Source organism: Sporothrix schenckii (assembly GCF_000961545.1).
Source record: "Sporothrix schenckii 1099-18 chromosome Unknown Cont49, whole genome shotgun sequence".
NCBI classification, from domain to species: domain Eukaryota; kingdom Fungi; phylum Ascomycota; class Sordariomycetes; order Ophiostomatales; family Ophiostomataceae; genus Sporothrix; species Sporothrix schenckii.
The window spans coordinates 1,972,011-1,994,154 of record NW_015971150.1 but is presented as its reverse complement, the minus strand read 5'-3'; the positions used below and the strand labels follow the sequence as shown (position 1 = coordinate 1,994,154).

The 22,144-nt window shown below is 58.2% G+C and overlaps 7 protein-coding genes across 7 annotated transcripts; 4 read left to right on the top strand and 3 right to left on the bottom strand.

Annotated features, from left to right (window-relative positions):
• Positions 1–2,022: 2,022 nt before the first annotated feature.
• On the top strand, positions 2,023–4,082 carry SPSK_05074 (vanillate O-demethylase oxidoreductase; the record flags this gene model as incomplete). Its single annotated transcript, XM_016731827.1, has 2 exons — positions 2,023–2,297; positions 2,393–4,082. 2 exons carry the CDS (start codon positions 2,023–2,025, stop codon positions 4,080–4,082), a joined length of 1,965 nt encoding a protein of 654 aa, XP_016583162.1.
• A 423-nt stretch (positions 4,083–4,505) lies between these two features.
• Positions 4,506–6,167, bottom strand: SPSK_05182 (MFS transporter; the record flags this gene model as incomplete). The annotated part of the gene is made up of 1 exon (XM_016731932.1): positions 4,506–6,167. The coding sequence occupies one exon, from the start codon at positions 6,165–6,167 to the stop codon at positions 4,506–4,508; it is 1,662 nt and encodes a 553-aa protein (XP_016583161.1).
• Positions 6,168–7,447: 1,280 nt separating this feature from the next.
• On the top strand, positions 7,448–8,521 carry SPSK_05397 (ribosomal rRNA-processing protein 7; the record flags this gene model as incomplete). Its single annotated transcript, XM_016732145.1, has 1 exon — positions 7,448–8,521. The coding sequence occupies one exon, from the start codon at positions 7,448–7,450 to the stop codon at positions 8,519–8,521; it is 1,074 nt and encodes a 357-aa protein (XP_016583160.1).
• Positions 8,522–9,859: 1,338 nt separating this feature from the next.
• Positions 9,860–13,106, top strand: SPSK_04888 (uncharacterized protein; the record flags this gene model as incomplete). Its single annotated transcript, XM_016731648.1, has 2 exons — positions 9,860–10,102; positions 10,158–13,106. 2 exons carry the CDS (start codon positions 9,860–9,862, stop codon positions 13,104–13,106), a joined length of 3,192 nt encoding a protein of 1,063 aa, XP_016583159.1.
• A 286-nt stretch (positions 13,107–13,392) lies between these two features.
• Positions 13,393–16,131, bottom strand: SPSK_04941 (uncharacterized protein; the record flags this gene model as incomplete). Its single annotated transcript, XM_016731700.1, has 1 exon — positions 13,393–16,131. One exon carries the CDS (start codon positions 16,129–16,131, stop codon positions 13,393–13,395), a length of 2,739 nt encoding a protein of 912 aa, XP_016583158.1.
• An 873-nt stretch (positions 16,132–17,004) lies between these two features.
• SPSK_05583 (uncharacterized protein) lies at positions 17,005–17,640 on the top strand (the record flags this gene model as incomplete). Its single annotated transcript, XM_016732326.1, has 1 exon — positions 17,005–17,640. One exon carries the CDS (start codon positions 17,005–17,007, stop codon positions 17,638–17,640), a length of 636 nt encoding a protein of 211 aa, XP_016583157.1.
• A 1,026-nt stretch (positions 17,641–18,666) lies between these two features.
• On the bottom strand, positions 18,667–22,137 carry SPSK_04863 (uncharacterized protein; the record flags this gene model as incomplete). Its single annotated transcript, XM_016731625.1, has 3 exons — positions 18,667–21,344; positions 21,471–21,782; positions 21,858–22,137. 3 exons carry the CDS (start codon positions 22,135–22,137, stop codon positions 18,667–18,669), a joined length of 3,270 nt encoding a protein of 1,089 aa, XP_016583156.1.
• Between the last annotated feature and the right edge of the window lie 7 nt (positions 22,138–22,144).

Here is a 22,144-nt window from a genome sequence, read left to right as displayed (position 1 = left end):
CGTCCAGGCATAACCATCTCTAAACAGTCCTGGACGGGCAAAAAGCGAAGTACGGAGGGAGCTTGGGCTCAGCGCTCCAGTCGACAGAAAATAATGAGGCTTAAAAATATGACTGCTGCCCTTTTTGTTTCTTAAGCGTATCGCATTCGGGCCTCTCCACTTATTTTGTCTTTCTTTCGGCTGCCTTTCGTGTACCTCCATTAGACACAAGCCCTTGTTCGGGCGTTGGGCAAACCCTATTTTCAAATATTAACTTTGTAAAGAAAAAAAAATCCCATAAAAAGAGGCACAAGACTCTTGGACTCCCATACTCTCCACAACTTTCGCTATTGGTCACTTATATCGTCACACCCTCTGCAATTGCAACCACCATCGAGACCCAAGACACACTGCATGTAGGACCAGGTGTTCCGGTGAGACTCCGCGCTGCACGACATGACTTATGACAAAAACAATAGCAAACACCGTATCACACAAGCTCCAAAAGCCGTTCACGAGCCATGTCGTCTACATGCGCCAAGTCGGCGTTGATGATTATTGCGTCTTGTTGAATGCGGCTCCGTACTACCTTTGGCCGCCCTGTTATAGCTTCTGGGGCCTCCTCTTGCCAGATCGTATTCCTCAGCTGGCCACTCTGTTGGCCTGTCACGCTACCATGTCCCGTTGCGCCTCACGTCGTCTCACAACATGTCACGGCGTGTCCCTTGGCCTGTCAGCTGCGTCAACTGCAATGTATTGGAAGCTATTAAGTAATCGGTCGGGCAACGGAGACAGAGTGTGTGGCCTATGGAGGTCAAAAGTCCCAGTAGGGAGAAAAGGGGGACAAGGTGAAAACGGCAAGGAGGCAGCCTTCCGGTTCAGCCTCATTGGCCACTTCGACTCGGACCGGTCAACCACCAAGCGACCTCATTACTCGGCAAACACGGTGATACAGGGGGTGCGGAGGGCGTGCTGTGCAGTGCGCGATCCGAGAAGGGGACGAAAAGAAAATTCGTAAATAAACAATAGACAAAAGAAAATGCCCCGAAAAAAAAGGCGACAGAGCCGCACAGGTCCGCAGAGTGCGGAATAGCAAGGACGTGCCTCGTGCACCACACGTGCAGGGAACGTCTGCATGGCAAGTATTACATCGTACCAGAAAATGCGAAATGATGGGTGACGACGTGATGAAGGGGAAGGGTGGGAAGAAGCCGCTCCATCGATCTGCACGGCGGCACAGAAGGAAAGGAAACGGTCCAGACCGGGAGCATTATTAGCACAAGGCTTCGCGGTGCCTCAACAAGCGAGACTGGCGAGTGACATAGAGCCGCATGTGGGAACCTCCAGCAGGATCCGAGGAGGCATTGGCCCATTCTATTGGCTCATGACCTGCGGGCCTGGTTTTGGAAGTTGACACCGCCATTCTCGTCGTTTGTGGTCCTTGCCAGGTCTTGTCAGCCTCATGTTTTGGCCCTTTATTCCTCGTGGAGATTGGTCTCTTCTCTTTTCGTTTGAATTTTCATGGTTTTCTATTCCCCCCGGTCAATCCTGTTTCTCTTTTCCTTGTTTCCTACCCTTGGCTTTTTTTGGCATAGATTGCTGATTCCATCTCTGTGTTGACTCAAGCCAAAATTCATAACCGGAGCGTTACATTTCCCATTCCGAATTGTCGATTCGAAGACAATTTGCACCGCTAGGAACCGCCCTTTGTTGATTGGGCTGATTAGCGGCAACTCGAACGTTGCCATTCGTATTCCTAAGCATTAGTCTCTTCTTCCTCTGTTGTATGCAATTGCCGTATCGAACAACAGTGGTATGTTTTCTTGTGTAAGCGGGGCAAAGCTAGCGCCCATTGGCCCGTACCTCCGACCTGAATCCAATGGGCGAAGAGTCACTGGCAACCAACTTACAAAACATCACACTCGTCACATCTTGTCCCACGCGACAGCAGCCAGAGCCGGTGCAGCCACGTTACAAATTGATCTGTTTTTTTGGGCCTCACTTGCAAAAAACGAAAGAAAAACATATAAAGAACCACAAATCATGGGTGAGACCACGCGCGCGCCGGAAAGCCCGCTCTCGGGCGGCACCCAGAGCGGCGTTTCGGCCGATCCTTCACAGGGCAACACATCGACCAAGCCAGCAGCCACCCCGTCAGCTCCTGTGCTCGACCTCTACGAGCCTATCACATCAGATGTGATTCTAGAAGTCCGCAGTGGCAAGATGAAGGCGCTCGAGGGCCTCAAGATCACGTCGGCCATTGACAAGGACCTGTGTCCGGGCCGCGTCAAGGTGGGTTTGACGGGCATTGTCGACGAGTGAGTGTGCACCCAAATCGAAGCACGTATTTTTTGTGCCCTTTCTAATCGTCGGCAGTGAACACGATTACACATTTCACGGCGGCATTGACAAGGCCGTTCACGGGTGTAAGTCGCTCCTTCCGCTTGACCCGCCGTGCCTTCCTCGCTCTCCGGACTGACCACCTAGACTGCGCTTCACACTACCCCACGTGGCAGCGGGAGTTCCCGGCGGCTGCCGCCCGCTTCCGCCCCGGTGGCTTTGGCGAGAACCTCGTCTTTGCGCGCCTCAACGAGCGCAACATCCACATAGGCGACGTGTTTGCCGTGGGGCCCAAGATCAACGGCAAGACGCACACGGGCCTCTCAAACGAGGATGTTCAGGGCGACTGCCTCTTGCTCCAAGTCAGCCTGCCGCGCCAGCCCTGTTTCAAGCTCAACCACCGCTTTGGCTTGCGCAACTTTGCGCCCAACACGTGGAAGACTAGCCGCACGGGGTGGTACTACCGCGTCCTGCGGCCCGGAACGGTGCAGGCGGGCGACGAGGTGCGGCTGGTGCGGCGGCCAAACCCGGCCTGGCCGCTGGAGCGCGTGCAAGAGTATCTGCATCGGTCGCCAAACGAGATGGCCATGGTGGAAGAGCTGGCGGCGATTGACGAGTTCGGCGCCGAGTGCAAGAACCAGTTCAAGAGCCGACTGGCCAAGCACGAGGCGCAGCAGCGCAAGAAGGCGCGGATGGCGGAGGGCGGCGACGGCAAACCGGACGACAAGTGGCTGCCGTTCCGCGTCGTCGAAAAGACAAAGCAAACACCCCGGATCATGTCGTTTGTGTTCGAGGCGGTCGACCCGCCCAAACCTGACGCCGACCCAAACGATGACGAGCTGGATCTCGGCTCGCATGTCAGGCTGCGGCTGGGCGGCGGCAGTGATGGTGGGGATCAGAAAGACGGGGGTCTTGTCCGCTCCTATTCCATCGTCAAGGGTAACAAGCGCCGTTTCGAGCTCGGCATTGCCTACGACGCGGCCACATCGCGCGGTGGATCCCGCTTCCTGCACGAGGCTGTCTCTGTCGGCAGCATTGTCCATGCCAGCGCCTTTGCCGCGGGTGTGCCCATCGTGTCCGCCGCCAGCCACCACGTTTATGTGGCGGGCGGCGTCGGCATCACGGCATTTTTGGCCCACCTTGAATCACTGACGGCCATCAACTACAGCTGCGTGCTGCACTATGCTGTGCGCAGCGCCGAGGAGGTTGCCTTTGCCGAGCGGCTCAAGGCACTCGGGCCGGACGTGGTGATTGTCTACGATGCGTCCAAAGGCCAGCGCATGGATATTGCCTCGATTGTGAGCAACCTGCAGTGGAACGCCCACATTAGCTTTTGTGGCCCGACGCGCATGATGGACGCGGCCCTCGAGGCGACACGTGCGTCCTCGCTGAGCGACAACGACGTGCACTTTGAAGCCTTTTCGGCCGACACGACGGGTGATCCCTTTGACGTTGTGGTGCGAAGGGCAGAAGACGCCTCCAACGGCGACAACGCAGACGGCGACACGGGCGACGCGCGGGCGGCCAAAACGCTGCGGGTTGACGAGGATGAAACGCTGCTGGAGGTGCTGCAGCGCGAGTTTGGTGTCGATGCAGTGGCGTCGTCGTGCGAGGTGGGCAACTGTGCGACATGCAAAGTCACAGTGTGCGCCGGACGCATCGACCACCGCGGCACAGCATTGACAAGCGAAGAAAAGGCTGCGGGCAACAGCATGTTGTCGTGTGTCAGCCGCGGCATTGGGCGCATCGAGATTGAGATTTGAGTAGTCTTACGCACACGACAATACGTTTGTTAGTATATTATATATTTTTGATTATATAAAGTGGTGTCTATGGTTTGTCGGGCGAATCAATGTAGATCCTGGAGGGAAGACGTAGTCTAAAGTTCTTGTCCAAATGAGGCGGGTGAGAGGGGTTACTCGAACGTTTAGTGTTGCATCCGCAGTCGTGTTCCAAACTGCACATGCACCCGCACCCGCACCCGCCTCGGCCTCGTCACGTCAGTCGACGTTACACCATATCTCACACCGGTGTAAAGTGTCGATGTCACAGCCATTTCCGTCGGACTGCATTACTGCCCAACGCGGTGGCAATTATCAACCATCGACCATTCGCACAGAAGCACACGACATCCGATGGCCGCAACCCGACGGTCCTGTTTCTAAGACGTCGTGTGTTGGAGGGTGCTACTTCGTGCCCGTCACGGCAGCCGCAGTCCCGCTGGAGTGATTTTCTGTGTCAATTTCAGCCCCAAATGTTTGGGCAGGTGCAGAGACAGGGCCACCCGTCGTCTTCTCAGACGTAGCAGGTGCATCCGCCAGCACGGCCCCAGCGTCCATGGCAGAGTTGTGCTTTGGCTTGGCCGGCGGACCGACACGAAACTCGCCCACGCCGAAAGCGACACTGAGAGCGCCCACACCACACCAGATGGATACTACCCAGGCCATCGTGGCCCAGCTATAGTCGGCGTGGATGTAGCCCGCTATCAAGCTGCCGCCGGCGCTGCCGAGCGCAAAGGCTGTGTTGAACAGGCCATAGCCGACGCCGTAGACGCCCTTGCTGCCCCAGACACCCGGGCTGCGCTCCTCTTCGGCCTCTATCGTAAAGCTGATCTCGGCCATGATCGGCACGTTGGAAAAGGTCAGAGCAACGCCCGTCAGCGACAGCAGCACGCCAAGAAGGACCTTTTGCTGGTAGGTGTTGTGGTCGACGAACCGCAGGCACACAAGCAGCGGGACGAGCGCGACGAAGCCGACGAGAGAGAGCCACTTGGCACCCCAGCGGTCGGCGAGCACACCGACGGGTGGCGACAGGACAAGCGGCGGGATAAAGAGCGCAAAGAAGATCAGGCCCGCAGCCGTCGATGACCAGTTGAACGTCTCCTGCACATACAGCGGCAGCACCGTATCGTACGCCGTCATGATGCCGGCGTCAATCAGAACGCCGAGCAGCGCAAAGATCAGGCGGCGCGAACGCAAAAGGATGCAGATACGCTGAAAGGTGCTCTTCTCGGGCGGCGTCGGGGGCAGCCCGGTGTCACTAACATGGCTGACAACGCGGCTGGCATGGGCAACGGCGGGCGTCGCGCCCGCAGCACCCCCAGCCGCCTCCTCGTCGGCGGTGGGCGGCCGCGGCAGATCGACAGGTGCGTCTGCGGTACATGCCTCCGCCTTGAGCCACCGGCACGCAATCTTCTTTTCGATCAGCAGCAACCGCAACAGAATGTCCAGCACAATCAGGCCAAACGCCACATAGTAGACGGCATAGTAGCCGGAGCCCGCGTAGACAGCGCCGCCAATTAGTGGCGCAAACAGCAGGCCGCCCGACAGCGAAATGGCTACATAGCCCATGGCGAGGCCGATGCGCCGGCCCATGGTATCGGCCAACAGCGCAAGACCCACGCTCCACACGACGGCGGCGCTGAAGCCCTGCAGGACACGGCCGGCAATGAAGACGCCAATGCTGCGGCCGACGCACAGCAAGACAGTCGAGGCGCCAAGCGCAATAAGGCCCAGCAGGAGCGGCCAGCGGCGCGACGAGGTGTGGTCAGCGTAGACGCCGGCAATGGGGCTGCCCACGAAGAGGGCAATGCCGTAGGTGGCGACAAGGATCGTGTTCCAGCGCTGCAGGTCGTCGTGCGGGATGCCGGCGCGCTCGGTCAGCGCATACGGCATGACGGGCACAATGAGCCCGTAGAGGAAGATGTCGGTGAAGATGGCAAAGCAGACACAGCCGACGATAAAGTAGGTCGACGAGCGATACTGGACACCCCAAGGCGGCTTGTCGGGCACAGAAGGCCCAGCCTCAGCCGGCCGCTGCCACGGCAGGCATCGGCGAAGCGGCGACATGTTGGTGTCGTCTGTCGCTCGAGGAGTAGGGAGCGGAGGATGTTGGTCAAAGGCTAGGGCAATTCAGCCATCAAGGCCGTTCAAGGTATGGACAAGCAGTTGAGGAGGGTGGGCAGCTGCATCTCGGACACTCGATAAAGGCAAAAGAGCGAACGAGAGAACTAATATAAGTGATCAAACAATGGGACACAAAACAGCGACGACGAGATGTGGAAAGGCTGAACGAGGTCAATTCAGCTTCACAATCGATTGGGGAGCGACCGGTTTTTCGCAGGCTGTTCGTATCATCAAAAATGGGCGTTGTGTGTGCTGCCGACCCCGGCTCAAAAGTTGAACAATGTGAAAAAAAGTGGGAAAACAAAGGGAAATGTCCCTTGGAGATTTCAAAGAAGTCTTCAAACGAAACAAATCCGCGGGCATAAGAACGGATCCGTAAGACAGGGACGGCGGCTGGGGTCCAAGGGGAAGAATGCGATGACAAAATGCCCCCGAGCTGAAAAATCAGCACCTCAAACCGTTTTGGCACTTAAGCTATGATGTCCGGCGTTGCATCCAGTCTTGGAGTTGCAGGCCGGCTGCAAGGAAGGTTTTACCGTTTTGGGCAAAATAGATCGACCACTGGCGGCCTGGATGCTACGGCGGTCGCCCAGTGCATCTCGGCTTTTGGCGGCTTGGCTCACCGGCTTACAATTCGACAGTGCCATCCGTTATTGTTCATTTTTGGCGAGGCTGCGCGTCGATGCTTCGTAGATTCTTTCCGAAGTCGGAAATCGAGCGGATTGCGGATTACAAAGAATACGCGTTGAAAACGCTGTTCAGTTTTGTGCGATACCATTGCGTGTTGATCCAAGTTATGCTGGATGTCGGTGTGGTGGGCCATGGCCAAGGCTGATGGAGCAAGAAAACTAAATGAAGTCAAAAACATCGACGTTCAAGATGTTTGAGAGGTTCGCGATGATGACAAACATTTCTCGGCAGCCGTAAGACGTTATGGTCGATCGCACCTCCCTCGTTGTGAAACCAAAACGTCGAAATTGCATGTCGCTCCTTCCTTCTGGGTACTGCGATGTCGGGGCTGCTAGGCACGTGCCACTGGCCAGCCAGCGATTCTTTCAGCCACTGTAACGGCCCCACTGAAAAGTTTATCTTATCGCCGAAAAAGTTAACCGTCCCAAAAAGTGCACCAAAATGCTTCAGTCGTCTGGACAGACTTTTGCTTCGCCGTCAGTTGACAGCCTTGCCGCGAATCTCCGACACACACACACACACACACACACACCATGGCATCAATACCAAAATCGTTTGGCGATTATGCCGTTCTGCCCGTCCAGCTACCCCAGCTGCCGTCGCTGGCCCACCTCCCGCCTGCCACCCACTTCCTCTACGTGCGCCGCAACGCGCCCAAGATTGCAACGGCCGATGACGAGCGCAGCCTGTTCGTGGCTAACGTGCCCGTGGACAGCACAGAAGAGCACTTCCGGGCGCTGTTTGCGTTGCTGGTAGGCCCAGGCCGCTTCGAGTCCATCTCGTTTGAGGAGGAGCGGAGGCGAGCTGCCAAGGCGAGACCCGACAACGACAGCGACGACGACGACGACAACTACGGTTCCGAGTCTGACTTTGACGATTTCGATGCTGTCCTGCCCCGCCAGGCAGCGAGCCTGGCCGATCTGCAATCGCGGAAACGGAAGCGGGAGGGCGGCCACGGCGGCAGAGGCGGCAGAGACGGCAACCCGGACGACAGCAGCAAGGTCGCAGCCAAGCAGCTGCGGCAGCAGGCCACTCTCCCGACAACGTGGCCACGCTCACTGCGCCGCAGTGGAAGCACGGCCGTGGCCCTCTTTGCGGATGCCAAGAGCGTGGACGTCGTGCTGAAGGCGGTCGCCAAAGCTCACAAAGGCTCGCAGTACCCTGAGTGGCCGCCCCTCGAGGGCTCGTCTCTCGGTGCACCCTGGCTGGCCGGCCACAACCGTCTGGCGTACCCGAACCGCGAGTCCCTGCGTGAGTCCGTGGACGCCTTCTTTGCGCTGTTCAATCAGCAGGAGGCTGCAGCCGCCGATCTGGCACGTCGCCTGCGCAATGTGCCCGATGAGGACGGTTTCGTGACAGTGACACGCGGCACGACGGGCGGCGGTGGCCGTGGCGCACCTGCTCGGCAGCAGGAAGCGGCGTCGGCGCGGGCCAAGCAGCTCGCCAAGCAAGAGCGGCAGCGCCAGGACATGACCAACTTCTACCGGTTCCAGCTGCGCGAGCGCAAGAAGGAAGAGCAGCTGGATCTGCAGCGCAAGTTCCAGGAGGACAGCAAGCGGGTGGCGGCCATGCGGGAAAAGCGCGGCAAGTTCAAGCCCGAGGCGTGAGGCGAGGGCAGCTGACATGACACAAGATTTTAACGTGGTATGTTCTTTTGTCACTTTCGTTCTTTGCCTATGGTCTTGTCTTCTTTTACCCGCACGCTGCATGATGACGCCGCGGGGCCAACGAAGCACGGGCTGCTCACGAAGACGAGCATCGCAAGATGCTCGAGTGTGCAGCCGGTGGCTGCCGAAAACATCCGCGTTAAACTACAATCTTCTCAACATCGTCTGAAGCAGTGTTGTACTCAGTGCCGGATATCTTTGTCTTGGTTTTGTTTACAGGCCCAAGTCCCATGCTAACAAGACGCCACCAGTGCTTGGAACGCACAGACAGCAATATCGCCGTCGCGGGGATATCGAGCTTCCCAAGACCCAGCAACCCAATTCACGGGACGCGAAGCTTAAGCGCTGTTTCGCCACGGACGGCTCGGCGTGAGAGCGGAGGCGACGTCTGTCTCCCGTGTGAGATGCGTCTGTCGGGGCGGTGGAGGTGGTTGTGTTGGCTGTAGTGGGAGGGGATCACTGGAACAACACGGCTGCGACAGCACCTATTGTCTTAGTGGTCGTTTAACCTGCATTAGGTTCGCTAGCTGCCGTGTCTCGGATGGCAATCGCGACCATAAGGGAGCCTTTATTTACTTCGTACAACTGGGCGAGAAATGATAGGCAGAGAAACCATTGACTCCAGCCGGTTCTGGTCCACAGCCCAAGCATACAATAACTCACGAAATAAGGAGCTTACAATGCATCTCTTTTGACCACAGAGCGAAAATGGGAGAGAAGAAATCCTACCGAGAATGTGGCGAAATGAATAACAAGAATAAATGCGACGTAAACAAATGCCATCACCAAAGCGATGACAGCGTGCCACGTGACGTGTCCGAAACGCTGGCACGCAGTGGGTCTTCCCGAGTTTCCACAGCAACACTAGCGCCGGCAGGAGCCAAAACGAAACAAAACACGCAGCTGCGGACGAACCGAGCATTGGCACCTGCCCTAGCTCGCTGTTTATGATGCAAGGGTGGAAGGACCGACACGGAACAACAACAGACGAATGACGGGAAGGTGCGCCCTGCAGAAAATAAGAAACTCCCTCGCTAAAAAAAAAAAAGAGAAAAGAAAAGAAAGAGGGGAAACGCATCCAGTCACGGCACGTTCTCTTCAACGCTCACCACACCACCACTTTCACCCACCACACATCGATTGCAGCTGCAAACTGCGAATCGTGCCTGCAGACTTTCGAAACCGTTTCGATACTTTTGGTGTTTCTGCTTTGATGCTTTCTTTCCTCTTGTTTTGATACCCCTCCAGCGACGACCCTCCCATGCATCCGAATTCGCCATGACAGACATTGAGAACCTAAGGACGGCCTCGCTGTACATCAACAACCAGCTGCTTTCACGCGGCTTGTTACGCGATGGCCAGACCATTGACTTTGCGGACCCGGCGGGACGAAACCGCAAGAGCAAGGAGAAGGCCGGTGGTGCGACAGACGGCAACACCGACGAAAAAGCCGGCGACAACACGGCTGACACCATGTCGCGCGTCATCAGCGTCGTCAACGACCTGATCCTGCGGCGAGACGTAGGTCTTGGCCCTTGCTTTCTTTTCATGTTGATCGTACTAACCATGCATACAGCGTGACGCCGAACACCGCGAATCCCTCTCCACAGCCCTCCGCACCGTCCGTGCCGAATCGCTCCGTCAAAGCAACGACCTCCAGCGCGCCATCGAGCGACACGCTGAAGCGCAGCGCCGCGCCGACTTGGGCGAGGCGGCCGAGGCGAGCCTGCGGGCCCAGCTGGTGGCGGCGGATGCGGCGAACCGGAAACTGCGCGAAGAGGCCGCACGGATGCGGCAGCAGGTGGCACAGACGCGCGCGTCATGCGCCAACGAGGTGCGCAAGCGCGACCGGCAGATTGACGGCCTGAAAAAGGCCGTGTCGGACGCCGGGCGTGCCCGCGGCGAGCGGCGGAGTCCTGCGATTACCACGATCACCATCTCGGGCGGCGACTCTTCTTCCTCGACAGTCCATCATCCGCAGCACACGCCTCGATCGGCCCTGGGCTCGCTCCAATCCACACCGACGGCCCGCAGCAGCGCGACGAACGCGGCTGCCGACGCGACCACCACCTCGGAATACGACCTGCGCAGCGAGACCAATGCCTTCCTGGCTGACCTGGCCCGCGGTCTCAGCGACGACAACGAGATGCTGCTGGACTTGGTGCGCCACACAAGCCGACGCCTCCAGGCCATGAGTGGTTACGTCCCGCCCGGGGAGGAGGACGCAAGGGGAGCCCCGGGTGAAGGTGCGACAGCCACGAGCATGGTGGACTGCGCCGCGCTGGCAGCAGAGATGGAGGCCGTGCTCGAGCACCTGCGAACGATCCTGACAAACCCGTCGTTTGTGCCGATCGAGGAGGTGGTCCAGCGCGAGTCGGAGATTGGCCGCCTGCGCGACGGCTGGGAGAAGATGGAGGGCCGGTGGAAGGAGGCGGTGCATCTGCTGGATGGCTGGCGGAAACGCATGGCTACGAGCGGGCGGTCAGTCAACATGGAAGAGATCAAGATGGGCCTGCGGCTTAGCCCGGTGCGCGTGCGTAACGTTGCCGAAACATCGCTTGGTCTCGACTTGCGCATGCCGCCCTTGCAGCTAGGGCTGAACGCCGTGGACGAAGAGGCGGAAGATGGCGAAGAGACAGGGGGCTACCAAGGCGGCGAAGACGGTCAAGGCGACGACGACGATGATAAGAATGTGGGTGTACGGAACTGGCCGCCATTGGGCCGCACGCCCAGCCCGGCTGAGACGCTACACTTGGTACCTGCCCCTGACTATGCCCCTGGTCATGAAGGTCTGAGCGACAGCGAGTCGGATACCAGCAGCACCTTTGCAGACGATGTCGACGACGACGAGGGCGATTTCGACGACGACGGGCCGAACGTGCAGATTATCGAGCAGTCCATCATGGTCCCATCGCTCGAGGACGTGTCGTCAGCACCGGTCGAGTTCTCGCGGTCAACGCCCTCACCAACGCCGCCGCCACCTGAGAAGCCAGTTCTGTCAAAGGTCACGGCAGCGGCCATCAAGGAGAAGGAGGCAGAAAGAAAGCCGGCTAAGCCAAAGGCCGCTCAGGCAAAGGGGAACCAGCCTGGCCTGCGGCCATCACACTCGGCCGGTAACCGTCAGGGTACAAAGGCGTCGTCCTCGTCGGATACTACGAAACAGACCGCGAAGGCGACAACAGGAGCAGCACCAAACACTACCACCACCACGACTGCAGCCGTAACCCGCGGCAGACAGCGACCAGGCGAGGTAGAAGACACGGCTAAAGAACGCAGACAAGTGCGTATTGCAGCAGCTCCAGCTACAGCTGCCGCGGCCGCTGCCGCGGTAGCAGAAAAGCCAACCGCCAGGCCTGCAGCTCCTCGGGTTGTAGCCTCCGCGACGACAACGATAACAGGTCTCAGCAGAGCCAACTCGGCGAGAGCAACCGGTGGCCGTCCCCTGCCGGCAAGACAGGCTGGCAAACCAGTAACGACGACAACGGCAGCAGCTTCTCAGCCAGTGTCTACGCTGGTGCAGGAGAAGCAGCGTCCGGCTTCGGCAGCTTCGCATGCTTCGGAGGCATCGGCCGCATCCACAGCCGCGTCGGAAGACAGCGTGGCACTTGTCCCCGCGACCGGCTCTGTCACAACGGCCGCAGCAGCCCCAACAACACGACCAGTGTCGTCTCTCGCGTCTCGCAAGCTGACAACAGCCGCGTCTGCTCCAACGGCGCCAACAACAGCTCGGCCACGACGGGACCGTGTGCAGAACAGGAATGCTAGCGATGAACAGACAGCTGCCGCGCCCACGACCACGGCCTCCTCCTCTTCCTCCTCCTCCGCGAATTCTTCGGGACAGATGCCGCCACCATCTGTGCCGTTAACGACCATTGCCACTGCGGCCAACCGCGCGCGCAGCCGGTCACCGATCAAAACGGCCGCTGCCGGTGCGTCCGGTGGCTCGGGTGGTGCGGGCACCACGGCAGGACCAGGGGCTGTTGTCAGTGTCACGTCCCGCCTACCGCTCCCAACAAGCGCAAATGCAAATGCACCACCCCCGGCCAGCCCGGCCCTCAACATGGCCACGATTGCGGCCAAGCTGGCGGCATCGGAACGCGAAGCGGACGCAGCGCGCGTTCGCGCCAAGCTCAAGGCGGCGCGCAGCGGTTTGGCCGGTGCCAAGGCCAAGGCCGTGCCGGCCGTCGAAGCTGCTCCGGCTGCCGCCTCGGCTGCGGCAGAGACAGAAGCCCATGATGTTGACCCGGTGAAGAAGACAGCTGCAGCAGATGAAGCGGCCGAGGCACCCCTGTCAACATCAGTAAACTCCATCAACGGCGAGCCGGCCCAACAGCCCCTCCGCAAGAAGCGCGACCCCAAAGACAAGGACCAGCGGCGAGCTAGCAAGGCGGCTTCGCGGCGGCGCAGCACTCTGAACCCGTGGGAGCTCAAGAGCCTGATGGCAGGCAGCGTCCAAGGTGCAGCACCGGCACCGGCGACAGCGACAGAGACCGCAGAGACGGTTGCTGTGGAGGCTTTATCGTGAGGTGAAGCCGGGAGGTAATTGTAATTACAAGTGTGCACAAACAGGGGAGGTTGAATGGCGTTGTGTGTGTTTTTGGTTTTGATCTTGCTTTTTATTTTGGATTATTGGTTTTCCCCTATTTTCTTCTCCCATGCCCCCTTTCATCGAGGGCGCTTCTGCATTTGACGATGACGGCTGTTTTATTCATGAATTTGATGAAGTTTTCTTGTCCACAAGTTCATTTCCACGTAGAACGTATCTAAAGCGTAATCTCTGCTGATCATGCTTTCATACTTTGTCGTCACTCTCATAAATCGTTGTCCCTGTCGGCAACCTCTTCCGTCCGGTCCGGCCATGGAAAGACGGGTGGCCGGTAGTCGAGATGCCCAGGTGGAATATGGAGGAGATGGCCGGCTATCAGTTTCGTGGCCCGCTGCTGCCAAGTCCCGTGCAACATCCCTTGATAAATGGTGCGCAGCTTGAGGTGCTGGCTCATGTCAATGTCTTTTTGGTTTTTGTCCTCGGCCTCAGCAGCTGTCCGCGCGTCGGCTGCGGCATATCGCAGCGCCTGCTCAACAAGCGCCACGACAAACCGCCCACCCTCGCCCCCGTCATTGGCCCTGGCCGCGTACCGCCAGGCGGGATACACGGAAATGGTCTCGACATTGCGGAACTGGCGGACCCAGTCGAGGAAGATGCGGTCGCGAATGAGGACATCCGATCCAGCAGACGTCGAGCTGCAGTTAAAGTCGTAAAGGCCGATCGTGCGAATACGCTCGGGGAAGGGGATCCGCAGGCAAGGCGGAAGATCTTGCATAAAATTAGAATCAATATCGCGGACATTGAGTTCGAGGTGGGCGAGGCAGCCAGCGACACCAAGACTAGGCTCAATGAGCTGGAACATATGCACAGGATTGACGACTGGACTGAGACACCGGAAGGACTCCAGGTGCTGCAGCGGACGGACGTCACCGCCCGTCATAATTGTTGTGAGGTTTGGGTCGTAGCGGTCACCAAACATTATGCGCTCAGCGAGAAACTCTTTGTCCGATATAATATCAAGGCACCGCAGACCTGGCGGCAGGGGAGGGAAAATAACAAAGCTGGCAATGCCCATTGACAGCAATGACGAGCCGTCAAGCTGGCATCGAGGTCCAATAACAAGGGTATGTAAATGCTGGAAGGCTTCCGTAAGCCGTCCAAGAAGCTTGTCCTCGGCGGCGGTTGGAATATTGCGGTGTACGTAAAAAGTAATGTCGTCCAGGTACAGCTGCTGGAGGCACGCCGACGCTTCACAGACACTGGTCGTAAATTCGAAGCCGAGTTTGTCGGCTCCCCATTCACTGGTGAGCAACTTGACGTGTCGCAGACGAGGTAATCTAAAAGCAAATGGGCCACCCACGAATACGCCGTTTAGCTCAATGCTCTCTAGGGACTGGCTGGCCCATGGGACAAGGCATCTCGCCACGGCCAGGTCTTTGCTGTACTTGACGGTGTGGAGTGTTAATTTGCGGCATCTGGACACGGTAGGAAGGGGAGGGAGAGGCGCGGGGCCGAGGCGAGCCTCGATAGCTATTTTCTCGTCTGTGACAGTCACAAGTGCTGTCGGCGCGATCGAATCAAAAGTCGAAACGAACTCGTCGTATGGCCACGTCCACAGCTCTAGGCTCTCCGTATCTTTAAAATGGTTGAGGGCCAGTGTGACAAACCGTGCCGTCCGCAATGGATCTCGAGAAGATGCAAAGTTAATGCTGAGGTGATCTGTTCTGAGGTCCGGCATCTGCCGCAGGAGGCTCTGCAGACCTTTCACGGGAGCCTCAGACCATCCATGGAAGCGAACCTGGGCGGGCCGAAGACGAACACGCTTCAGAACAAGCGCCCACCGCCTGGAAACACGGCGACATGCCAGGATGTCGGACAGCGACAGGTGCCGGAAAATGGCCTCGACGGTCTCGACGGGCAGGTCTGGGAGATAGTCATCGTGGCTGTACTGGCGGCAGCAGCGCGCGAGCACCTGGGCCAGGTCGCTGGCGGCGTCGCCGTAGGCGCGCACATTGTGCAGGCCGTGCGTGTAGAGGCAGCGCGCCGTGAAGCGGGCCTGCTTTCGCTCTCGCCTCACATCGTCTTTCAGGCGTCCATCCTTCTTTTTGGCAGCCGTCAGCGCCAGCACTGCCTTGGCCACATGCAGGTAACCTTCCGCGTGTTGGGGAGCCAGGTCCATGTACCACTGCCCGATGCGGCTGACGTCCTCGTGGCGCCCCAACTTGCTAGCCACAGCGGCCAGGCGGTCCAGCGCGGCCAAGTGGTCGGGCTCTGTGCAGTGCAGGCGCCCTGAACCACATGTGCACACCGGGTTTCTTGTAGCCAAGTTGTACACGGCCGCCAGGTCCAGTTCGGAGATGGGGAACGGCATATTTTCTCCTTCTGCGGGCGTGGGAGCGCCAAAACCCAGAGACATTGTTTGTGGCCGCCGCGTTTGGGCCATGGCGACAAAGTCCCGGCAAGAGCACTGGCCGACAGGGTCGATGGCGTCCAGCGGCACACCAGCGTCTTTAAACTGGCTTCGGAGCTGCGCATGGCAGACGCACGCAATGAGGGCCCGCGTCAGCAGGCTATACGCGTCATCGAGGCGGCCCTTGTCCTGCAGCGTGATGGCCTTGTCGAGTATCAATCGCGTCCTTGTTGGGCCTGACGACGATGTGTTCAGACTCGATATCGTGTCCTGAAACGAGAGCATCGTGGGTTTCTGCGTTCCGTCTAGTGACGCCGTTGCCTTGGTTCTCCCAGTGGCCTCCTCTGTTGTCGTCCTCGTCCTCGTCGTCATCTCTGTCGTCACCTTCGCTTTGGTCTCAGCCTTGGTCTCCGTGGCTAGACTGAAACCCCGTGGCCGCGGTCGCTTCGCGTCATTCGTAGAACCCGTACGGCTGCCGCTTCCACGGCCATCGTTGTCGCTCTCATTGCTGTCATTCCGAGCTTGAATCGACGGTGTCGACTTGCGCTTGGGCCTTGTCTTTGGCGCCAAGGCTGCCGCGAGAAACGCGTCCATGGCGTGATGGGCGTGTTGTTGTTCGCGACCATGCAAATATGGCAACGAATCTTTCTGTCGCGTGTCTTTGAGTGACGAAGGGGCCGCCTCGCTCCCAAATGCATGCACTGTCTGTTGTTGTATTCAGGTCTTTGTATTTCAGGTCACGGGAAGGCTACTGGTACGTGGATGTTGGGAAGGTGCAATTAAGGAGAACGCGCCCTGTGGTGGGTCATGGCGCTAAATGGGACACTATTAAGGAAGGCACTAACAGGCTGAAGAAGGATCGACCAACAACAAACCACATTTCAACTTCACGCCATATCTTGTCTACAAATGAGTGACAATACATTACATTTCGGCATCGTCTACATTGCCTCGATGACCACGTCTCTGGGTGACGTCCAAATAATGTCCGTGCATTTTTATTCTCTTATTCTTCATCCGCAACTCCCCCCTTATCCCGCTTCCTTCCTACCCAAGTCATCTCCGCCTCGTAGAGCCAGACGAAAAGATCAGAAAACGGTAAACTTAAATATATCGCCCAACCGTCCATCACCCACATTTCCCATGTTGCTCTTCGATCCGCCCCGTTGTAATTCAAAAAGAGTTAGTCAACGATGAATATCAATGTTTCATAGATCGTACAGAATGCTGACTTACAACAGCACCGATCGGTGCCTGCACTTCTTCCCAGATCGTTATTGCGCACAGAGACGCTATGAGACCTAGCCGAGTATTTGAGATGACCGTTGTTAGCATATGTCAATCGTGAAAACAAAAAGTGGCAAACAAAACGCTGCGAGGGGTGGGAAGACCTTGGAGTGGAAGACTGCAAGGCCGTCAACTTACTTTTTTAGGGAAAAACCGGCCCCAGGAGGTTCACCCCGCAGGATGCCTCCTGGGCCGGAAAACCCACCGCTTTTCTGTGGTGAGATGGTGATACTTGCGTTTGTCGTGACAGTGAACTGGTGTGTCCCTGCCCCTTCTGGTAGTGGTGGGTTTTTCTGGCGTGGTAGCCGCTGGGAAGCCAAGCACATCAGACGGCCTCAGTCCTGGTCTCGCCCGCTACTAGGATCACCTCTAGGCTGGGCTGAGAATCCAGACTGTGTGCTATCAGGAGGTACGAGGGAGCAAGCTCCCCCGGCTCCCAATGTGAGGGCCACTAGGGTCCGACGCCCTCGCCCTACCTCCAAGCCGGTCATATCCCAGGCAACAAGATTCATTCTGCACAAGGAGGTTTTCCAAAAAGAAACCCAGACAACAAAAGCAGCCGCCAAACGCCAAACGCCGAAAGCAAAACAAATGCAAACGCAGAAGTGCAAAACGCCAAACGCCAAACGCCAAAAGCAAAAAAGCAGCGCAAAACGCAAACGCAAGAAGTTGAAGACAGGAGGAGTTGGTGTGGCCGAGATGCATGCCCCAGACGGGTCAGAAGACCGGGAGGAGAAAGTCGAGATTGCCAACAACTCCAGAGAGAGGAGGGGGGCATGCCAAAGGCCGAGAGTTGCGCGCGCGCCCGAGAAGTGACCGGCCGAGAAAAGGGTGGGTGGGCGACTTTCGAAAGGCGCTTCAAATGCCGCTTGTGCGAGGGCGGAGTGTGAGAGTCCAAGCGCCCAGAAGTGGTAGGAGAGGTGACAATGAATGCACAAGGTAAATCGAGCGTGGGCGCGCGCGCAGAGGGAGCGGCGCAGAGACCAGAAGGGATGGTCCAGAAGGTGTAGAGGGGGCCGCTCCCAAAAGAGCTCAAGAAGCTGGCTGCTCCAAGTGAAAGGCAGGTCCAGCCAGGCCGAAATGCATGCCGGGGCCGGGTAAGAAAGACCGGATAGGCAAATGGCGAGCTGGCAAAGGCGAAGTGCCCAAGGCTCAGGAATGCTTTAAGATGGCAAAACCGAGATGCCACCGCCTGAGTGTGGTTGTGATGCGGCGTGCAAGTGGCGAAAAGAGCTAAAGTTGCTCACGCGCGCAGCGGTCCATCTGCCTCAGATGGGGTTTGGATGTGTCGTCGTCGAGGTCGAACTGCTCGGAGAATCGGTCGAGGAGCTGGGAGAATGTAGACAACGCAGGTTGGTCGATGAGGCAGAGGAGCTGGCCAAAGAGATGGCAGAGAAGTTGACCAAAGAAATGGCCGAACAACTGGCAGTCGAACTAGATGTAAAGCTGGTAGGGGAGGTCATCCAGATGAGTATTCTGGCGAAGACGGTCTGTCAGATAGGATCGAGCACACGCGAAGCGTGGAACGGGTGCTGGCACACGACAAAATGTCGCCGCTGCAACGATTCGACGACAACGGGGTTGGAAATAAGCCCGAGCTGAACAGAATCCGAAGACGCAAGTGGTAAAAGAAATACTCGAGACGTCGTCTACCGGGGTGCGCGGAGCGGTCCATCGATATGGACGGGGGGTGGGTTTCTATCGAAAAGAGGCACGGAAATCCGGCTGCATGCGAGTGCAATAGATGTTAGTCAAGGGCAGCACGATGGTTGAATAGCGAAAAGGGTACAAAACGCTGGTGCTTGCGAAGACTTACCGCTCAGTTCGGTCCACCGGGGCTGTTCATAACAGCAGGCCTTCGTCAACCAGCGCCGCCAACAGACTGCTCCGAAGAGCCTCTGGGTTGAAGCGACTGATCTCGGGCCATGCTGTCACGGCATCTAGCCAAGCTGTGGCGAGCTCTTTCAGAATGGAACCCGAAGAGTCCCAATCGGTGTCAAAAGACTCCCATTTGGGGTCGAGGATGAAAGCCATCTCGTCCCTTGCAGCACCGCTCCACTGTTCGGGTAAGCTCTCATCAACGCCATCTTCGAGTTCCAGCTGGAAAGAGCCGACGTCAACGACTTTGTCCAGCTTGCCCAGGTACTCCTGGACAGTGGGGTCGATGAGCATCAAGACCAAACGGTCGTCGCAAATCCGATTATGCTGGGCAAAGTTCGGAATCGCAGATGCCGCCGCTAGGGCCGCGTTTGCAATTTCCAAGGGAATGGGTGCAAACAGCGGCTGCTCCAAGTTGTCATCCTCGACCAGCGGCTCGTCGTTGCCATCGTTGGCAGATGATGCTGGGCTCTCGCTATTCGGAGCACCAGCCTTCCCATCGTGGGACGTCGGTGTCGGAGCAGGAACCGCCGAAACGGGCTTACTCGTCCCTCCGCTGGATCCCTCACCAGCAACCGGAGATGGCTTCAAAGGCCCTGCTGCGCGCCTCCATTTGGGGCAGGCCTTTTTGATGATCCGGCCAGCGATGGCACTGGACTTCTCAGGTTGGCTCACCTCGGCTTTGGCGGCTGGTGTGTCCTTGTCCTTCACCTTGCCCTTACCCTTGCTGTTCTGCTTGCGAGACGGACGCGCAGAGGAGTCAGCATCTACCTTTGCAGGTACTGCCTTGGGAACCTCCTTTGCTTGGTCGAGGCAACTCGCGGCGGTGGTCGGGGGCTGGCTTGCGCCAGACTGCGCCTCGTCACCGGCAGGAAGCGAGTTTGGGAGTGGCTCGGGTTTCGACTTGGACGTGGACGCGGGATAACGTCCCTCCACATTGTCGACGGCAGGCGATAGTCCACCTGTCACTGTGGGCAGCACCGCAGGAGCGGTGTCGATCAAGGGATCGATGGGGAATGAGGTCGTCCACATGGCCTCCAGGTACGGGTCGTGCAACATGGGGCCAGGCGATAGAGGTGTGACCACCTCTCCCGCGGCCGATGTCGACTCCCCGGCAACTGGAAGCCATGGGTCGTCCGCCGCACTTGGAAACGGAATCTGCTCGGTGGCTGCTGGGGCAGGAAACGGATTTGCCATATCCGCTGGCGCCTGAACCACTGGGACACCCGGTGCTGGGGCCAGACCACTGGCGTCTGCAACTTCAAAGTTAACAGTGCCATTCTCCTGGTGCCATTCTGCAAGCATCATGGCAAAAGGGTGGTCCGCCTCGAAAGGAAGAGGCGTCTGGGCAAGTTGCGGCTCAAAAAGCGGCAAGTTGACGTCAAAGGCGGGTGTCTCCTGCTCCCACGCGGGCTGGGGCGCTAGATCCGTCGCCATTTCTGGCTCTGGAAATGCGAGGTCCAACTGAGCCACCATATCGGCACCGAAAGAAGCGTCGATAAATGGGTCAGCAAGCAGAGCGCTCCAAGTTGCGGCATTGGCCTGCTCAAACTCGGTCCAGTTCCCATTGTTGATCTGCTCAACCAATGCGTCAAGATCGGCATCGGGAATATCAGGCAGCAACGGCAATTCCGGGGGCATCAATCCAACGTCAATGTCGCCCATGTCAAAGTCGAATTCGGCAGGGTTGCTGTTGACGAGGGCTTCTGCGCCAAAGAGGAACGGGGTCGGCTGGGACAATGGGATATCTGGCAACTCAACGGCCGGGGTGACCATCGGCAGGTTAAGTTGGTCAACTATCTCGTGTGGCTCTGGGTGGGACTCGATGTCCATGAACTCCGGCTGGCAGTCGCCAGCGTCAGGAGTGGCGATGACGTCGGGAGAAGGCGGGAGACACACGTTGGCGGGGGAGACAGAAGAAACCGAGGGGTTTGGCAAGCCAGTACTAATAGGATGCCCGGCAATGGCATCGGGGGCAGGCAGAGAGACAAGCGGCTCAGCATTCGAAGCTGTGTCGACCTTGGTAGGACGATAAACAGCGGCCGGGGTCTTGACGACCCTGCGGCTGTTCTTCGAGGCGAGCCGGCGATAGGACGATTCACGTTGCCGCAAACCGCCTTCAGGACGACCCGCGAGGAAACGCTTGGGCCACTTGCCATCTTCGTAGGGCTGCGGTGCCGCCCACTCGAAAAGATGATGGCACGGAGTCGCCGCCTTCGCCACAGGGTCAGGAACCGGAGTGGTGTCGGTTGGCTTCTCTGGTGGTGCCATGAGAGCTTTCCGGTCAACCCGAGCGCCGTGGGTCTGCTCTTTGACGGCCAGCTCAGACGATGACGACTGGGTCGACGACGAGGGAGAAGGCGGCAGGGGAGGAAGAGAGACAGGGAGCGCATCAAGCGACTCGAGGAGCGACGGGGGGAGCGGGAGTGGGGGCGGATGCACAAGGTCCAAGTCGGTATATTCCGAGCTTGGCACCTCCTCCATCTCGATCGGGTTCTCGATGGAGGTTGCCGGGGCTGCTTGGGCAGACGCCGTAGCGCCAGTCTTGCCGTCCTGGTCGCTTGCGCGATCTTCGCTGTCGGAGGGGACGCCAGCGCTGCCATCGAGGGCAACAGCAGGCTCCAAGACTGGGTTCGGTCGGTCTGCGGACAACTCGACAAGGCCGTTGTCGTTGCTGGAACTGGTTGTGGCGGGGCTAAACACCCGGTCAAGATGAAGATGGTGCTGCTACCACCAATCCTCAGCCGAGACGGGGATGCTTTCCTTACCAGAGGGCTCGGAACGGTCGTAGCCTTGCGAGGTCAATAGGCGATGCTTGGCAAACCCATTGGGGAGGTCCGTCGTGGCCGACTGTGTACGCTGCGCGCTCTCCAGGACCAAGTCGACAGAGGCTGCCGACGTCCGGCTGCGATACCGAACGTCAGTAGGATCTCTGTGCGGCGGGCGTGGATAAGATGAAGTCGAGGGGGGGAGCGGAGGGAGAAGCGGCGGCTTCACGGTCGGCCAGCGGGATGGGTGCGCAGCGGTGTAGATCAAGAACGTGTCAAAAGTCTTCACGTACCAAACATCCGTGTAATGCTCTTTCGTACGACGGTAATCGTCGTATGAGCGAGCGGCCCGGAGGTAGTGCTCGTACGTCTAGGTAATGCACCCACGGAGACCAATAGGTTGGCCTTCGTCTGCAGCGGTGAGAACCTGTCGAGACAATTGTTCGAGACGGTCCAACTCGGCACTCAGGTCGGACTCTTCTTGCACCAAATACGCCAAGTCGCGATGCGTCCGATCTAGGATCGTCTGCAAGGCAACAAAGGTAGCCGATGGGTCAAAGGTCACGAAGTCAAGCGGTTTGGGAATGGAAGGCCCAAGTTGCTGAGCGAGGAGACGCCGGAGTTGGAACGTGACGTTTTCGATAGCAAAAGGTTCACGCGCGAGCATACTGACA